The 16,590-nt window shown below is 37.7% G+C and overlaps 1 protein-coding gene across 1 annotated transcript; it reads right to left on the bottom strand.

Moving 5' to 3' along the window:
* Positions 1–663: 663 nt before the first annotated feature.
* LOC103977673 (uncharacterized) lies at positions 664–14,735 on the bottom strand. Its single transcript, XM_009393250.3, has 9 exons — positions 14,432–14,735; positions 13,506–13,619; positions 13,257–13,325; positions 13,075–13,094; positions 12,953–13,005; positions 12,833–12,863; positions 12,637–12,715; positions 1,108–1,241; positions 664–1,001 (listed from the first exon to the last, which is right to left on the bottom strand). The coding sequence occupies exons 1-9, from the start codon at positions 14,589–14,591 to the stop codon at positions 945–947; spliced, it is 717 nt and encodes a 238-aa protein (XP_009391525.1). The 5' UTR covers positions 14,592–14,735; the 3' UTR covers positions 664–944.
* Between the last annotated feature and the right edge of the window lie 1,855 nt (positions 14,736–16,590).

The following is a 16,590-nucleotide window of genomic DNA, read 5'->3' as shown; positions in this document are numbered from 1 at the left end:
AGGGCTGCGGCCTTTTACTCCAAGGTGCTTTTTTTTGCGTTTTGCTGCATGGTAAAAGTGGGCCACATGTTGGCCCCGCCATTCTCGCCAATCAGAAGGGGGCAGCGTGATCCCATACGGTGACCGATCCGAGCCCCTTTCTGGCCAAAGAAATGTATCTGAAAACTACTTTTCGCAAACCCAGAAGGCTTTCCGGAGATGGACGAGTTCTCACGTGATGCCATAGAAAGGTTCGAGATTTACTTCTGCATAAAAGGACGGCTGCTCTGCACCGTGGCTGGAGAGAGGGAAAGGTGGAAAAGGGTGAACCGGCCATCAGGGGAAGGCAGCTTCCGGGGACGGTTAGTCAACCAGAAGGAATTGGTCAGACACAACACTGCACCCGATACAGATCACTCTCTGGCAGTCTTACCTGGCAGAGTCAAAGAACGATAAACCAAAGGCACGTCAGCCATACTACTAAACAAAATCATACAGAGGTGACATGGTGGTTCAGTGTTCTTACATCTGTAACAGGGGTATGGATCAATGTCCGTGCAGGTTCTGTACGATTAACATCACAGGACACTCAAAATTGCCATGCGTGCAGCTTCATCAGTGTCGATAATGGCTGCATTGCTCGTGAGGATCGACTGTCAGCAACTCTATATAAAAACCACAGGATGAAGATTCAGAACTGATCACGATGGAATATCCGAAAATTGCTATCAGCTAAGCATCTCAGAAAGTATACTAGTGGCCCAATCCCACACACGCACACGATAAACTCCTCGAACAAGGATTAGTGTGCAAAAACCCAGCTCAACTCCGTTTGGGAAATAAGAGTAACTCCCCAAAAATGAATACAGACAGAATACAGCAATTATTCTTTCCTCGTTCCAGTGTCACAGTTTCCCACGGTGGGAGGCCCAAGAATTATGGGATCCCCCTATCAATATCTGGAGCTATTGTTCGGCTGTGACATCGTCAGTCTCATTCTGAGGCGGTCTTTGAGATTCAAGCTGAAAGTGTGCATACCAGCATGAGGAGTTCACAAATTGGGTAATCAGATGACGAGTTTAGAGAAATGAAAGTCCTGCATATAAAGATTTGGAAAGCTATACTAACCTTGGTGCAGACATAAATGTAATGGACTTCAGGGTTTGAACCGAGAAGTGTAGCAATTGAGCTACCATCGGTATTTAATGGCACCGGATTGGTCAGCGTCCAAGTCTTCGGCCCTGGACTCTTCTCTACTCTATCTTCAATAGAGGAATTGAGTGGCAGTCAGTGAGTAGAGAAATTAACCAAGTTTATCCAATAATTGCATGTTACATACAACCTCAAATGTACAGAATGAAAGCACCGCATGTCATGTTACATGGAAGGATAGTTAATAGAAAACAGGTATTTAGGAAGGCACACTTGTTCATTCAAAGAAGAAGCAGATACTATTAGCACATCATATTATAATCTCACATAGACAGGACACGAGAAGCAAGTTTTATAACACACTACATGATTCTTCAATAGAGTCGGAAAAGCTCCCAAAAAGAGATCAGTTCCTTATATGACTAAATTGGAATACTGTTACGATACATATGCATATAACATTTGCATATTATAACAGGCAACACAACTTATTCCTCTTTCTGACCTACACCAGGATATCATGGAAAGGCCAATGCACATCAAAGGGTTTCTACTCCAAATAATATATATTTTTAGCAGCTTAATTTATCCCTGACCATGGTTCCGAAACCAATGGTTCCAGTTTGGCAAAACCTAGAACCAAAATCAAATCGACAAGGGTCGATTCTAGAACCAAATCTGCAACCGACGGTTTCAGTTTTGGTTTTGGTTCGAACAGATATTATTTTATTATTTTTATTTAAATTTTTTTATAATATGAAGAAAATTTATATTTTATTTCTAAAATTCGAAAAAAAAAATAGATGTATAACTATAATGAGTGTAAATATGTAATAATATTAAAAAAATAATATAAAATTGAGTAAAATTATAAATCGTTAATCACTTCCGATGTGGAATGTTTCGAACCAATTTTTTAATTTCCCTAGTTTTATTACTGATATCAACATCTAATTTTAAACTTTCATAATAAGTGATTAAATAATCACTTAAGCCATCTAATCTAATACAATGATAAAAAACACAAGAAACTAAATAAACCGATGGAATTTCAAAAAAATAATTAGTCTATTTTGATTTCATAGCCATTCTAGTCATATATTTAAATCATTATCATATTGATATTCTTCTAAGGCACCAACAATATTAATAAAAATAACTAAAAATATATGGGCAGTAGGATAATAAACACCAAAAAAAGTATATGTTGTATTATTAAAAATTCTTAAAATTTCTAAAATTCTTTTACACACAATCCAACGTCGTGAATATAAATTAACTTGCCTAACATTATTTGCAATAAAAGTGTATAATAATTCTTTATATTCAAAAAATTCCTTCAGTAATTCATATGTAGAATTCCATCATATAGAAATATCCTTAAATTTTTTGGACCTGTTATTTAATTTGCAAAATCTGGCTCATTTTTTCATTACTTATGGATGACCCCACAAGAATGAAATAGCCTGCTTAATGAGAGAAAGAAAAGTTTCAAGAGATCTAAGACCTTGTACACATAAATTTAATATATGGCAAGCACATCTAACATGGGAAAAAATACCACCAAAAGCAGGTTGACATACTTGTTGTAATTCCGGAATAAAAGCGGTATTTGTCACTGTATTATCAAGACCAATGGAAAAATTTTAAAAAACCAAATAATATTCTTCTAAAATTATTTTTATCATTCTATAAATATTATCGGTTGTATGTCGTTTATCAAAAACTCTAAAAGCAATAATTCATTTTTGTATGGTCCAATCACTGTCAATCCAACAACAAGTGATTCTCATGTAGGAGTGCATTTACCAGTGATCACTCCAAATATCAGCAACAGATAAAAACACGATCATCTAAAGCTCGAAAACTTTTTGTAAATCCCTTTTTTCCTTTTCTATAAAGATTATGTAAAGTACGGGTAAGAGTAGTTCAAGGATGCGGCAGACTTTAAAACCTCTTGACAATCATCAACAAAACCGATTTTTCACCCAAACTAAAAGATAAATGTTCAACGAAAATTAATCTAGTTAACGCTTCATGATTTTTTTCAATAAAAAATAAAAAGTGGGATTAGTAGAGTACCCAAAAATTTGCGTTTAACTTTTCTCCATACCAACTTATATTTGATGTTTCTTCTGATATGCTTTTAAAAGGCTTCATATCCTCTTCATCCTTTGAATTTGAAATTTTAACCACAGCAATTGCATATGACATGGAAGGAGTCATGAATGTTTCAGACCTTCTTGAAGTGTAGCATGAAGATGTCCCACTTGACTTTGGACGTCGTATCGATTTCCTCCGGCTTATATTAGATGTTTCTTCTAAATATGCTTTTAATAAGTTTCATATCCTCTTCCTCCTTTTGAATTTGAAATTTTAATCACAGTAATTGCATATGACATGGAAGAAGTCATGAATGTTTCAGATCTTCTTTAAGTGTAGCATGAAGATGTCGAACTTGACTTTGGTCATCGTATCGATTTCCTTCAGCTTGGAATCAATGTTGATGTGTTAGCTTTCTTGAGTTGCCATGGTCAATTTTTTTAAAACCTCCTTGGTGGTGAAGTGGTGGCTTCCACTTACCATTGGAATTAGGGAGAGAGCTTCCCAACGTTCAAGCTTGAAAGAGTTCTTAATCAAATATGTAAGGAAGAATGAGGGGTTTGAGAGGGTGTTTATATTTTTGAATATTTTTTCCTAAAATGGCCCAAAAACAAGCTATTATTTGGTTGTTAAAATGGGTCAATCTATCTATTTTAGATATTTATATTTTTAATTATAAAATAACCAAAATAAGCCTCAAAATAGTCATCAATATGACTGTTGGGAGGGGCAAAGTAGTCATTTGCTCCTCCATCGACCATTGGGTTAGCACAAACCATTGGGCCCGACCGTTTAACACAACGGTCAGTCAATAGTCCTATTTGACCGCACCTTTTTATATTTTTAAAAAACGACCAAACCAACAGTCCAAACCGAAACCGTTAGTTCCAGAATCAATGGTTCCGGTTTCCCAAACCTAGGAATCAAAACCGAAACACCCCTGGCCAATTCCGATTTAGTTAATTGGAGAACTACCAGATCAATTCGGTTCCAGTTTCGACCCGGTTCGATTCCAGTTTGAACCAAAACGTGGTCAGGGCTAGCTTAATTACCGCAATCATTAGCCTAGACTAAAGTTTCAAAGATAATTTGATAGAGAACCATCGAGCTTTACAAAGGATTTCAGAAAAGTTTATTCTGAGCAAAGATATCAACAAAAAGTTATCAATTGGCCTAGAAATTATAAGAGTTGTGTTGAAAATTAAAGTCTTTTGGTCTTTCTAGGAACTCCTTGTGTATCAAGTGCACTCATTTACTATTTAGGTATCTTAGAAGTTACATTTTGGATTTCTAAATGACATACTAATTCCCTAGGAGATTACTCTTGGGAATCATTATCTTCATCAAGTGTACCAAGACTCCTAAACCCCTATAAATAGTGGAGCTTGTTATGGATCAAACATTTCAAATTTGAATGAAAAGAATTGCATCTTCTTTAGGCTTTTACTCTCCTCACTTATCTCACACTTCTCTTTCTTCTCTTCTCCTTTCTCTCTCTACTTCCCTACTTTGTTCTACATCAGTCTGGTATCAGAGCCCATCAAGAAACCTGCCCTGTACCCCATTGAGTTCCAACTAGTGGCAAATGCTTCGATCAACACTCAAGAATCAACGTGTGGAGTTAGACTTTGGGGCGATTTTCTCCACAAAATTGGTGGACCACATAGCTCTCAATGCCGAGTAAATTTACTAATATTTTTTGTCGAAAAGAAAATTTGTATATTTAATTAGATCATGGTTTTCATCGCTTCTCTCTCCCCCCCCCAAAAAAAACATCATTTTCTTTGTTTTATCTCTATGAATCATCCTCTCTCTCCCCTTTAACTACAACTACAATACCACTAAAATTTGAACCCTTGACAGTTGTCCAAAAAAACAAAAAAAAACAAAAAGTGAGAACCATTTGAAGCATTCCATATCTGCCTTGTGCATTGCAACAATTAACAACCTTATTACCGAAAGGTAATATGTCGATAGCATTAGAATCAGGACTCGGCAAGGTGAAAACCAAGTCAATCCTAACGAATCCCTAATCCAACAGAGTGACGTAGACACCCTTAGGACCAAACTAGCATATCATGATGTCGAATCTCGTATTTTGATGATGAAACCACTTGATATGTGTTTATGTTTTAATCTGCGTTTTGAGTGACGCTGGATGCTTCGATCAGGATGAGAAAATTAAAACAGGAAAAATCATGTTGTGCCGGAGGAACATGTCAGAAGATTGGACGTCGGGCCGATGGATCGGTCGACGTATCGACAAAAGGCTTCAGGCCGTGGACTTGGGCATCGGGCCAAGAAGAGCGGGTATTGCGCCAAGGATATCGGAGTTGCGGAGTCAACTGGCCGATTGGGCAATAGGCCGCAGGAGAGGACGATGCGCCGAAGAATCGGACGAAGCGTTGAGGGACCAATGACATGCCCGACAACTTAGTTAATTGCTTAGAATTAATTGTCTCGATCGAAGTTTTGTTTTAAGTGTGCAGGATTAACTACGATGAAAGAAAGACATGCAGCAGGAGTTGCGCCGGAGTCAAGACTATGATCACGTTGGGAGTTCGAGAGCTCGACGGAAGTTCAGACGGTCATCGGAGGTTCTGCGGGAACAAATCCGAGAAGTCCAGGAGCTTGCCAAAAGAAGCTCGTCGGAACTCGCCAAGTGAATCGTCGCAAGTCCAAGAGTTTGTCGAAAGTCCGTCGGAGCATCGCCGGAGGTTCGCCGGAAGCTCGCCGGAAGAAGCGATTGATGCACCGAAGCAAGTTGCAGTAAATGTCTTAAGAAATTCGTAGTTAGCACGATGATTTAAGTTAGAAATGGGAGGTGATCCCATTAACTTAATCTTGGGGCAATTGGGCCCTTGAAAGACCCAAATTGGGCCGAATGGATCAGCCCATTCGGACCCAGATTACTTGGCCAGAGGTGGCACCGCCTGGATCGGCGGTGGCACCGCCTGGATCGGCGGTGGCACCGCCCAGGGCTCAGTCTCCGAGCTCTAGCTGGGCAGTGCAACCGCCTCTGATAAAGGTGCAACCGCCTGAGCTCGGTCTCCGAGCTCTGGCAGGAGGTGCAACCGCCCCTGACAAGCGGTGGCACCGCCCAGAGGCTCAGTCTCCGAGCTCTGCCAGGCGGTGCAACCGCCAGACCCCGGAATTCCAGGAATTGACAGTTTTGAGCTCGGAATTCAAACTGGTTTGGGGCCTATAAATACCCCACTCTTTCAGCAATGAAAGAGCAACGAAAACCACAGAAATCCTTATCTTACTCTGTGATTTGTAGAGCTCAAAAGTGTTGTATGAGTTAAAAGTTCTTCTCCCTCTTTTCTTCCAAGTTCTGATCTTTCAAGAGAGGAGAGAAAATTCTGTAAGGGTTGTCTCCTAAGCCCGTCAAAAGGAGTGAAACTATAAAAGGGTGGTTGGCCTTCGCCTATTGAAGGAAGGCCTCTAGTGGACGTCGGTGACCTCGTCGGTGGAGGAAGCCAGAAGTAGATGTAAGTCAAGATTGACCGAACCACTCTAAAATCGCAGTGCTCTCTAGTTTGCATTTACTTTGAGCATATTATCTTTTTACTGCAAACCTCCTCAATAGCTTACTGCCTTCTGCGAATTTACGATCGTGTTTCAAAGTTCAGTATTTTCTGAATCGGTGTTTAGACGTAAATCAGTTTTATCGTACGAACATCATATTTCAGTTTGCGCTTACATTCTGATTTCCATCATAACTGCAAACTGCCCTTATAGATTCGCTTTAACTGCATCTTGCTTGATCACAAGTTAAAGTGATTTACGAATCGACTTTTCTACCGAAATCGCTCTTATCGTACGAACGCAGTTTTAATCGTCGAAAGTTTTCCGCTGCACTAATTCACCCCCCCCCCCCCCCCCCCCCTCTTAGTGCTCTTGATCCTAACACATGACACAATGTTGAACCAGTTATGTGACCAAATGACCCAAATCCTAAGAGCACTCCAACATCTTGAAAAACGACCCATGAATAAGGAGGTTAATGAATCGATTAGGCAGCATGTCCATTCTCCACAATACATAGTTTCAAATCAAGAATTTTACCTACTCCCTAAGCCCCAGTTCGAATAAATCCTAAGTTCACCTATAGGGCATTTGTTCACAATCATGCTCCAATAGTTCTCTTTAGCCTTTCACCCCCAGACAGATGGTCAAACTGAGGTTGTTAACCATTCCTTAGGAAATCTTCTTAGATGTTTAGTTAGGAAAAAACATAGAAGCTGGGGCTTAACCTTACCCACTGTAGAATTTGCATACAATAACTCAACCAACCACCCCATCAGAAAAAGTTCATTTCAAACTATCCTAAGCTATACTCCTCGCACCTCTATTGACCTTGCACTCCTTCCACTTGGCTATTGTGCCTCATAACAAGCACACTCCATCGCTTAAAAGATTCCTGATCTACATGCCGAGTGTCGACAAAATGCCCCAAGTAATGAAAGTTATAAACTTACTGCTACTGCACATTGTAGAAATCAAAGGTTTCAAGTTGGCGATTATGTCTTGGTTCATGTTCGCCCTGAGAGATTCCCTAAAAACACATTCAAAAAGTTGTATACACGAGTCATTGGTCCTTCCTCATTATCCAAAAATGGGATCTAACGCATATATGCTCGATTTGCCTTTCAACTTAAATATTAGTTCAGTTTTCAATCTAGAGGATTTAACTCCATATCATGGTACTTTTGAGCCTCCTTTGTTTACCGGTGTTCTTGCAGGTGATAATCCTCTCAAAGCATCAATTCTCCCACAACACAGTTACACAGGATGACGTAAAGGTCATTCTTGATAACTTCCTTATTATGCCTGTTACTAGATCTTGTCAAGTGGCATGATCGTCCAGCTTCCGATGCTACTTAGATTACTTTGAAGGAACTTTGAGACTTTGCACTAGACTTATTGAACCAGTACCTTGTAGATCATTCTCTGGGATCGAGTTCTTTTTCATCAGGGGAGACTTATGGAGAACCATCAAACTTTACAAAGGATTTCAAAAAAGTTTATTCTAGAAAAAAAAGATCAACGAAAAGTCATCAATTAGTTGGCCTAGAAATCCTAAGAGTTGTGTTGAAAATTTAAAAGTCTTTTGGTCTTTTTAAGGACTCCTTTTGTATTAAGTACACTCATTTACTATTTAGGTATCCTAGAAGTTACATTTTGGATTTCTAAAAAACATACTAATTCCCTAGAAGATTACTCTTGACAATCATTGTCTTCGTTAATTGTACCAAGGCTCTTAAACCTCCATAAATAGTGGAGTTTGTTAATGGATCAAACATTTCATATTTGAATGAAAAGAATTGCATCTTCATTGGTCTCCAACTCGCGCCTCTTTATCTCACAAAAAAGATTGCACCTTCTCTCTACTTCCTTACTTTGTTCTACATCATAATTGCACCATGTTTATAAAAAGATTCTCAAATACAGGTGTCGATGTCCTCTTTTAACTGGGTAATGAAGCTGTACTTTTCCTTCGTGGTGCACACATGTTGTCTTGCCAAAATAAGCTCATGTAACCAAGGCACCTTCTAGATCTCATAAATAAAAAAACTCAATGCCATCATCTTTGCCTTCATTGTTTTTTGTGTTGCAGAGACCCCTTCTAATCTCAGCATCAGTAATTGGAATCTTCTGGAAAAAAAAAACAGCCATGTTTTCCAGATCTAGCATCTTATATATATTTACATCTAGGGAATTCTGGTAATTTACACCAACTCCTTTAAGCTTTTAACACATTTTTTTTATTGGTTATAAGGGCACCATATTTGTTGATATGTAATCTCAGCTATTATATGGTTCCGTAAACTCCCATTCATCCTAAATTTTCTCCTCATTAGGGCCACATCAATGAATAGGCAGTACATCCGACTCAACTGCTGGTTATCACAGTCAATCAACAGCATATGAACATGTTTGAAAGTGTAATAAAACAAACTTTCCATCTAATTTTGAAAAGTTCATATCATTTACGCATCTGCATGCAAATCATTGGCATCTCAGATGACTGGCTTGGTTAATCACAAGACCTCATATGTCATAGATTAAATATTCAGCCAGAAATCCATAATCACCCTATATAGTTTTTGATGCTTCCTTCGCAAAGCTTCTAACTATATACATTCCAAAGTGATAATTTGACTACCTAAATTAATATTACGTTAAAAAGATGTATACACAAATAGCTGCCTCGTTATGGCAGTTGATTACTTCATCTCTTTGCATTTCATCATTCTGAAGTCTTCCATTTCATTGTTACATCAAAGTATCACTGTATGTCAAAGTCACTACAGTGACACAGTAAGTAAGTTCAATCATTTTCTTTTGACGTATTTGCTCAATCCTTTTAACGCCAAAGCACAAATATCATCTCCAGCAAAACTTTGCATGAGTGAAGTCTGCAGCATGCAACTGAGTACCACAGCAAAGCCTCTACCTTTAGTAAGATGAATATTACTTTGAAGGATCCAGTAGCTTCTAGTATCCTGATATTAGATAATCTCCAGTTGTTTTCTCGATATTAGAATAATATGGCATAACTTATATACAACTTGGAACATTCTCCATTCTGAATAAAATCCAAAAAATCAGAAGATATCAACAAAAACTGTGTGTGGCATGTAAGTGTTAGAAATCCATTAAAATAATCTTCATTTTTGAGTATCAGTTGCCACGAAAAGCATTCTGTTAAAATAAAAGCAACAAAAATAATGTGTCACATGTCAGTGTTAGAAATCCATTTAAAAAATTCATATTTGAGGATCAGTTTCCATGAAAAACATTGTGTTAAAATAAAAGGATTAAAACATTAGAGAAGTAGAAAGAAAACATCTTTGGATCCAGTTCTGCTCCCCCTTCTTCCCTTCGTCCTCCTTACATTATCAAAATTTCTTTTCTCAATCCATTCAAGTCACAGCTTTTCTTTCATTACAAAAAAAAAAAAAATCTCTCCGATGATAGTTGGCATAACAAATTCAACCATTAAAGGTATTCTCGTATCCATAAATGATACTATAAATCCATATTTGTATCAACATTAACAAAGAAATACACTACCTAGACCAGTATATTAGTGCTTAGATAGACACGTAATGAACACCCTTTAAATTGAAATTTTTCTCTACATCCATTTGCCTCAAAAAAATTTACTTATTCGCATCCTATCACCACCATCTCTCATCCCCATAGCCTTTACATCCCAAAAAAAATTAGATAGACATTGTTATTGCCAAAGCCCAGCAGCTCACAAAAAGGCAGGATTTTTAGCAAGTAGAAAACTACATAGGTCAGGTTTTAATAAATACCTTAAAGCCCGATTACATTCAGGACCAAACTTGAGGAAAAACCTTCTAAGCTCAGCCTACACCTACCTCAATATATATTTATTTTAAAGATAATGACTAATATATAAAATTAGAATCATATTATATTGCAAAGGCAGCACATACGAAATTGAAAGGTAGTCTGCATATCAAGTTATTAAACCTATGCTTGGAACTCATCTTTTACATAATATTTTTCATTTTATTGTATAATTTTTAGGATCGATTGGGTAGGCAAGACAGGCCTTGAATCTGGTAGGAGCACTACCAAGGGCTTCAATCTGGGGTACCGGACCTGCAGTGGTCCTAGAGGTATCGGTACAAGTCCAATTAGGTATTTGTCTTTGTTTTACATCTCATTTATTATTTTATAGACCCAATTCTAGTTGAAGCTATCTAATTTGATTGTATATAACCAGAAAAGGGGAGGAAAAAAAGGGATAAAATAGGGTTCTTTTTCTTGATTTCTGGTATTTTAATGTTTTCCTCGAAATCCAGTACATACCAGTGTACACTGGTATGGGACAGTACTGTGCCAGTCAAGCACCTGACTGGTACATACCAGAAATTGTGAATCCTAGACTGGGATTTTGGAATATGTTTTCAATTTGCAACCTATGACATTTGTAAAATGCACTCATAAACTAATTAAATTTATTCAAATAAAAAATACATTAAGATTGTCCCACATCAGCTAGCCTTTCAAAAATTGGGTCAAGACATCACAAATGCCTGTCGAGTTCCTGTTTTGGTTGATAAGTCATTTAAAACATGTAGAAGAACAAGAGTACAGACACAATGAAAGGCTTAGTATAGAATTTAGGTAAAGTTGTTTGCTGCAATGTGGACCATTTTTAGCTGGCTTTTTCATGGATGATAAGGCTGCCAGATATATACAGTCATCAAATAGAATAGGTGTGTCAACATGTTCCACCAATACATAACACCCTCATCATCCAAAACATTACATTGACAGAGTTACCATCATCAGAACAAAATCATAAAGTAATAATGTTCCTGAATATCTTTTTTATTATAGACAGCATTTGACATCTGATAACCTAAATCATGCAGCTTCTATAGGAAACAGTCCCTAGCATTTGAAAGTTACAAGTTAGCTTGTTTCTCTTAATGAATATATATATATATATATATATATATATATATATATATAATAAAACCTTTTCTTGGATATGGAGAACCGACTCAACATACACAAAAAGCAAAAAAAATCAAAAGAAGCAAGAAGATAAACAGTTGAAATAATGAAGTCATTCATCCAAATAAAAGCAAATAACAATGTAGCTGACAACATACTCCAAGGAGAAAATGAAATAAGTGGACCAATATTATGACGTTCTTACTTGGACGAAATAATGGATCGACTGCCAAGTAGCAAGTGCCAACAGTGTCCACCTAATCACTGTGCTCTAAATTAGAACATCAACATATTCAGCGGCTCAAAAGCAAAGACAATTAAAAGTTCGGTCTCAATGATTGATTTCATGACATCCTGAGAACACCATGATTTCCATATGGAAACTATCAGATTCATCTTTTATCAAAAGCCCCAATACTTTTTTAGAATTTTCACAACAAATTAACTTTAAAATTTATGCATTTTTCAAACTACTCAAGCACAAGTGTATCTATAACCCCATATTACTTTCGAAAATCATATACGGTTTTTTATCACACGACAATCCTACATTCCTACTCATATATTCATTACATAATTCTCCCAGAAAAATCATTTTCTTGGTCCATAAACACTCTAGGTGTGAAGATGTATGCATCCACTAGTGGATGATTAGTCAAGATCTTGTTCACATTACTAGCCTGGTTGGCTCATAAATAAAGTGAATGATCAAAGATTGGATACTGAAATTCCCCACCCACTTCCCCTCACGTCTTTTCTCCTTCTATGTTTTGTTTCTTTCACCCATTCACATCATAGAAAATACTAAATTAAACACAAATGTTTCAGGGGGTATAACAAGATACAACAATTTTCAGAAATTAAGAGCAGAAACAAATTAAAACTAAGATAGCCAACCTATTACATGCAGATTTATAGCCCAGCGTTGAATACTCCTTAACATATACAATCTGTAACTTGGACCTCCATATGTGATCTGAATTAGCCAAAAAAGAGTTATATATAACAAAAAGATACATGCTTTCTTTCTCTGAATGCAAAGTGAATAATTACTCGGAAGTACTGAGCTTGAAAATCCAAGGGAAAAAGATACCAGGATATATACTCCTTTATCCTTGAGGACCCTGACGAGATTGATATACAGAGGGGTCCACTCAATGTCAAACAATTGATAATTTAATTAAAGACATAAATTTATTTCATACAATTTTACCTGTCAACCTCCAGTAGCATCTTAGTTGCATTTTGCATTGCATCATGTCCACACTACAATACAAAACCTCCAGTATCAGCATATTACAATGAGAAGAAGGATCTTAGTTATTGTACACTCACCATGAGAGAGTCAAGGGTTCCTGCAAACATAAAGTAACTTAGTTAACCTTGCACTACTTTCACAAAATTTGATGCTATACACTTAAAGAAAATCAATAAATAAATTCGAAAAACCAAGAGATTTTGCTAGAATTATCTATAGTAGAAAATTTTAACCACAATGCCGATCATTGCATGAGTACCTTTATCAATAACAGCATCAAATGAACTAGATTGGAACAAACTCATATCTCGTACATCCATGTTAATATCTGTGAATATGGTAAAGAGGAAAACATAGGAAGTACAATATTTTATCCAAAAAAAGACATATTAAAACAATAACAAGCAAAGCAGAGAATAACATTGTCCAGTCCAGAAACTGAAGGGGAAAAAGAATGGAGGCAGAAAAACCTATAATTAGAACAATTTAATGTTTTGTTAAAGGATACACTTGAGTCCTTGTTTATCCATATGCTTCATCTGCATAGCTTCTATCACCACAGATGATATATCGATGTTGACAACATCTTGGTAACCATCATCAACCATGCTCTCACCAAGTGCTGTTGAAGTTTGAACATTAGACCAGACAAGCTAATAATCATCAATAAGAATGTAAAATTGTAAGTATATAAAAACCAGTATACATGTCAGTACAAAAGCATTAATGATATTTGATGAATCTAGGATGATCGGCTTAAGTCCGCAACAAGGAGTAACAAAAATATATTGACCAGTTTTCTAAAAGAAACCAATGGGATTTGTGCAACGATGCAAAAGGCAAAACGTATTAGGTGGCCAAAGTCCACCCATAATATAAAATTAAGCTGTCTGCCAATTTTGTTATCATGTTATCATCCATAAATTCCACCAGATATTTCAAGGGTCTACCTAAAAACTCAAATAAGGAGCTTACACTTGGCATGAGAATTATAGAATTCATTTAACGATATGGATTACTTATCAGTTTTAGGTAGAAGAAATTAAGACATCCACATCAGTTGTTTTGCTTTAGACTAATACTTCTGGTGCATATCAATGCAGCAAAGATAAAGCATATAATAGCACATCAGTTCGGATTTTGAAGAAGCGATTCTCCCTTAGATAGCGACCTGAACCCACGCATACCAAAATCCATCACAGCCGAGATTCAAAAGGGACAAAGAACATTTCCCTTTTACACAAAAGAGGCGCCCAAGATTCGAGTTCTTTCCCCAGAAACCCCATTCGGTCGTCTTTCGTCGCGAAGAGCGAGATCAAAAAGGACAGGATCGGGAAACGGAGGACGAAGCGTCCATCCGGAGATTAATGGGCTCGAATCGATAGCAGAGGTGCGTCGAACCAAGCAAGAAGACGGGGTGAAGGGTGAGGATACCTGAGTTGCCGCAGCCGACGAGGAGGAGCCGGTGGTGGCGAAGGAGGTATCGGTCGAAGAGCGGGGCTAGGCTTGGGTATTTCTGGTACCAATCGAAGGTCCCCGGGTCACTCTGGTATCTCTGGTCCCAGTACGAGGGCTCGCCGTAGGCGTGCGTCATCGCCTCCGCCGTCGTCGGACCGCCTGGATCTCTGTCTCTCTCTCTCTCTAGCCTGAAGTGTAAGCAATTGATGGCCCGAAAAGGCCCGAAGAAGCTGTGTTTCGCCGACAGCGATAGGTTTCCGGGCAAAAATGTTAAGGAAAGTTAGTTGTTTTTACATAGGGATGTGTGTTTTTATAGACGATAAAAAAAATTCCCTCAATGGAAATTGAACAGATTTTGAATAATTTTAATTAAAATCATCCTATTAGATAATTTGCGTTAGACTGTGATCGAGTGTAATCCTAATATATCTGAGATGAGGGGTGCACTTGACAATCCATCAAATTTTATTTCTTTTGACATCTGCTTTCTTGCAATGTCCCCTCGATATCGATGTTTTCTCGATATGATCGAAGTGGTCGGAGTAACTATTGTGGATAACGTGAATGACGATAAAAGATGAAAGTCGATCTATATTTGTATCGGCATCCACACAATTATGAGCGATACCGCTCGATATCTTTATCGATAATTATGTCAATACCAATGCATATGCAAAGCAACCTTTATCGCTCGTCGCTACTCTCCTCATCCACAACAACCACTCACGACCCTCAACGACGTGGTTGTTCGTTATCATTGACGTCATCCGTCATCACTGATTAGAATATTAAAATTATCTCTTTGCCCGTATTTTTATGTTTCTACCGGTAAAACTGATAACATTCAAGTAAATAAAGCTAAATATTTTATTTTTATACTTATAAAATATTTTAATATATATATTTTTTAAGTGTAAAAATCGATAATTAGCCCCATGTTCCTAACGCAGCTTTACGGTGAACTCTCGGCTTTCCCAAAAGCTGATTTCTCTTTGATTCCTGCTTTGCTCGTTCAAAAGGTAAAATTTTCAACCTAATTTTCTCTTTGATTTAATGTTAGAATCTCTCTTTCAGATAAAGAAGCGTCATCTTTACGATCAATCGCTACATTGTTTGCCTAGCCATTTGAAATTGTTGTTGTCTCTTATTCGACACTGTTACAACACCTGCACATGAAATCAACTTGATATCACGAGTCTAACCCTAACACTGAAGCTAAATTAGCTTTGTCATGAGATAATGGGAAGTTGAGGGGGGATGAAGACATTAGGTTCTTCTTCTACCACTACTCTTTCTTATCGGTGTACATCTATTTTCGTTTTGACGAGAAGGAAGTAGTGTGTTATTTCATGTTAGAGGATATTGAACTACCAAGACAAATATATTGTACCCACTATTGTTACCATGGAGCCATTAACAAAGGAGTTAACATGGTATGATTCGATCTCAAAGGTATATAAATTCATCCTAAGGACCTGCACCGGGATAAGAATGGCAACTCGAGCGGAAATCTAAGGTGACATTTGGACTCATGAAGTGTTGCAGGATTTTGATGACTGACCTGCGATCATATTGGGGAATGGCTTATCTATTAAAGGAGGTTCGGGGTTATCTCGAGGTATGCCTTGGCCTTGTCTGGAAGTACTTAGTGTCGTTCTGAGGTACTCCTTAGATACGTTTGGGTTATGCACAAGTGATTGACGTTGGAAGATATTCTGACTTAACTTCTCCGACGCTCTAAGTTAGTAGAGTAGGTGGGGGGAGCTTAGTGAAGCTCATAAGAGTTTAGATAGAGACTACTTGCCCCTGTTTGACTTGGGGGCTTGGGTTTTATACTTGAGCAATTAGTGACATGAGACCAGCAATGAGTTAGGGTGTCCCTTACCCTATCAGGGGATCATTGAGGATGACATCAGGATAGGATAGTTGTGATAATAAGTTCTACCAAGGCTCTTGACATATATAGGATAAACGGGGGATGGCCCCCTGCGTCGTTCCTTCTAAAAGGTAGAGTTTGGGTTGTTGTATGCCACCCGGCTTTGATGTGTGTGTGTGGGCTTTCCCTTTGAAGATGCCAACGAGCGAAGGTGATGAGTGGGCCTTATTGGCCTTTTCTCGGGAATCGAGATAGACAG

The sequence above is a fragment of the Musa acuminata genome, chromosome BXJ2-3 (assembly GCF_036884655.1).
Source record: "Musa acuminata AAA Group cultivar baxijiao chromosome BXJ2-3, Cavendish_Baxijiao_AAA, whole genome shotgun sequence".
Classification (NCBI taxonomy): Eukaryota; Viridiplantae; Streptophyta; class Magnoliopsida; order Zingiberales; family Musaceae; genus Musa; species Musa acuminata.
This window is presented reverse-complemented; position numbering and strand designations above follow the sequence as displayed.

Excerpts from the sequence above, each read along its gene's own strand:
- LOC103977673 (XM_009393250.3), bottom strand. The coding sequence starts at position 14,591 with ATGACGCACGCCTACGGCGAGCCCTCGTACTGGGACCAGAGATACCAG. Across the intron at positions 13,326-13,505 it reads GGATAAACAAGGACTCAAGT|ATATTAACATGGATGTACGA; the intron begins GTATCCTTTAAC and ends CCATATTCACAG. Across the intron at positions 12,716-12,832 it reads ATAAAGGAGTATATATCCTG|ATCACATATGGAGGTCCAAG; the intron begins GTATCTTTTTCC and ends TGGCTAATTCAG.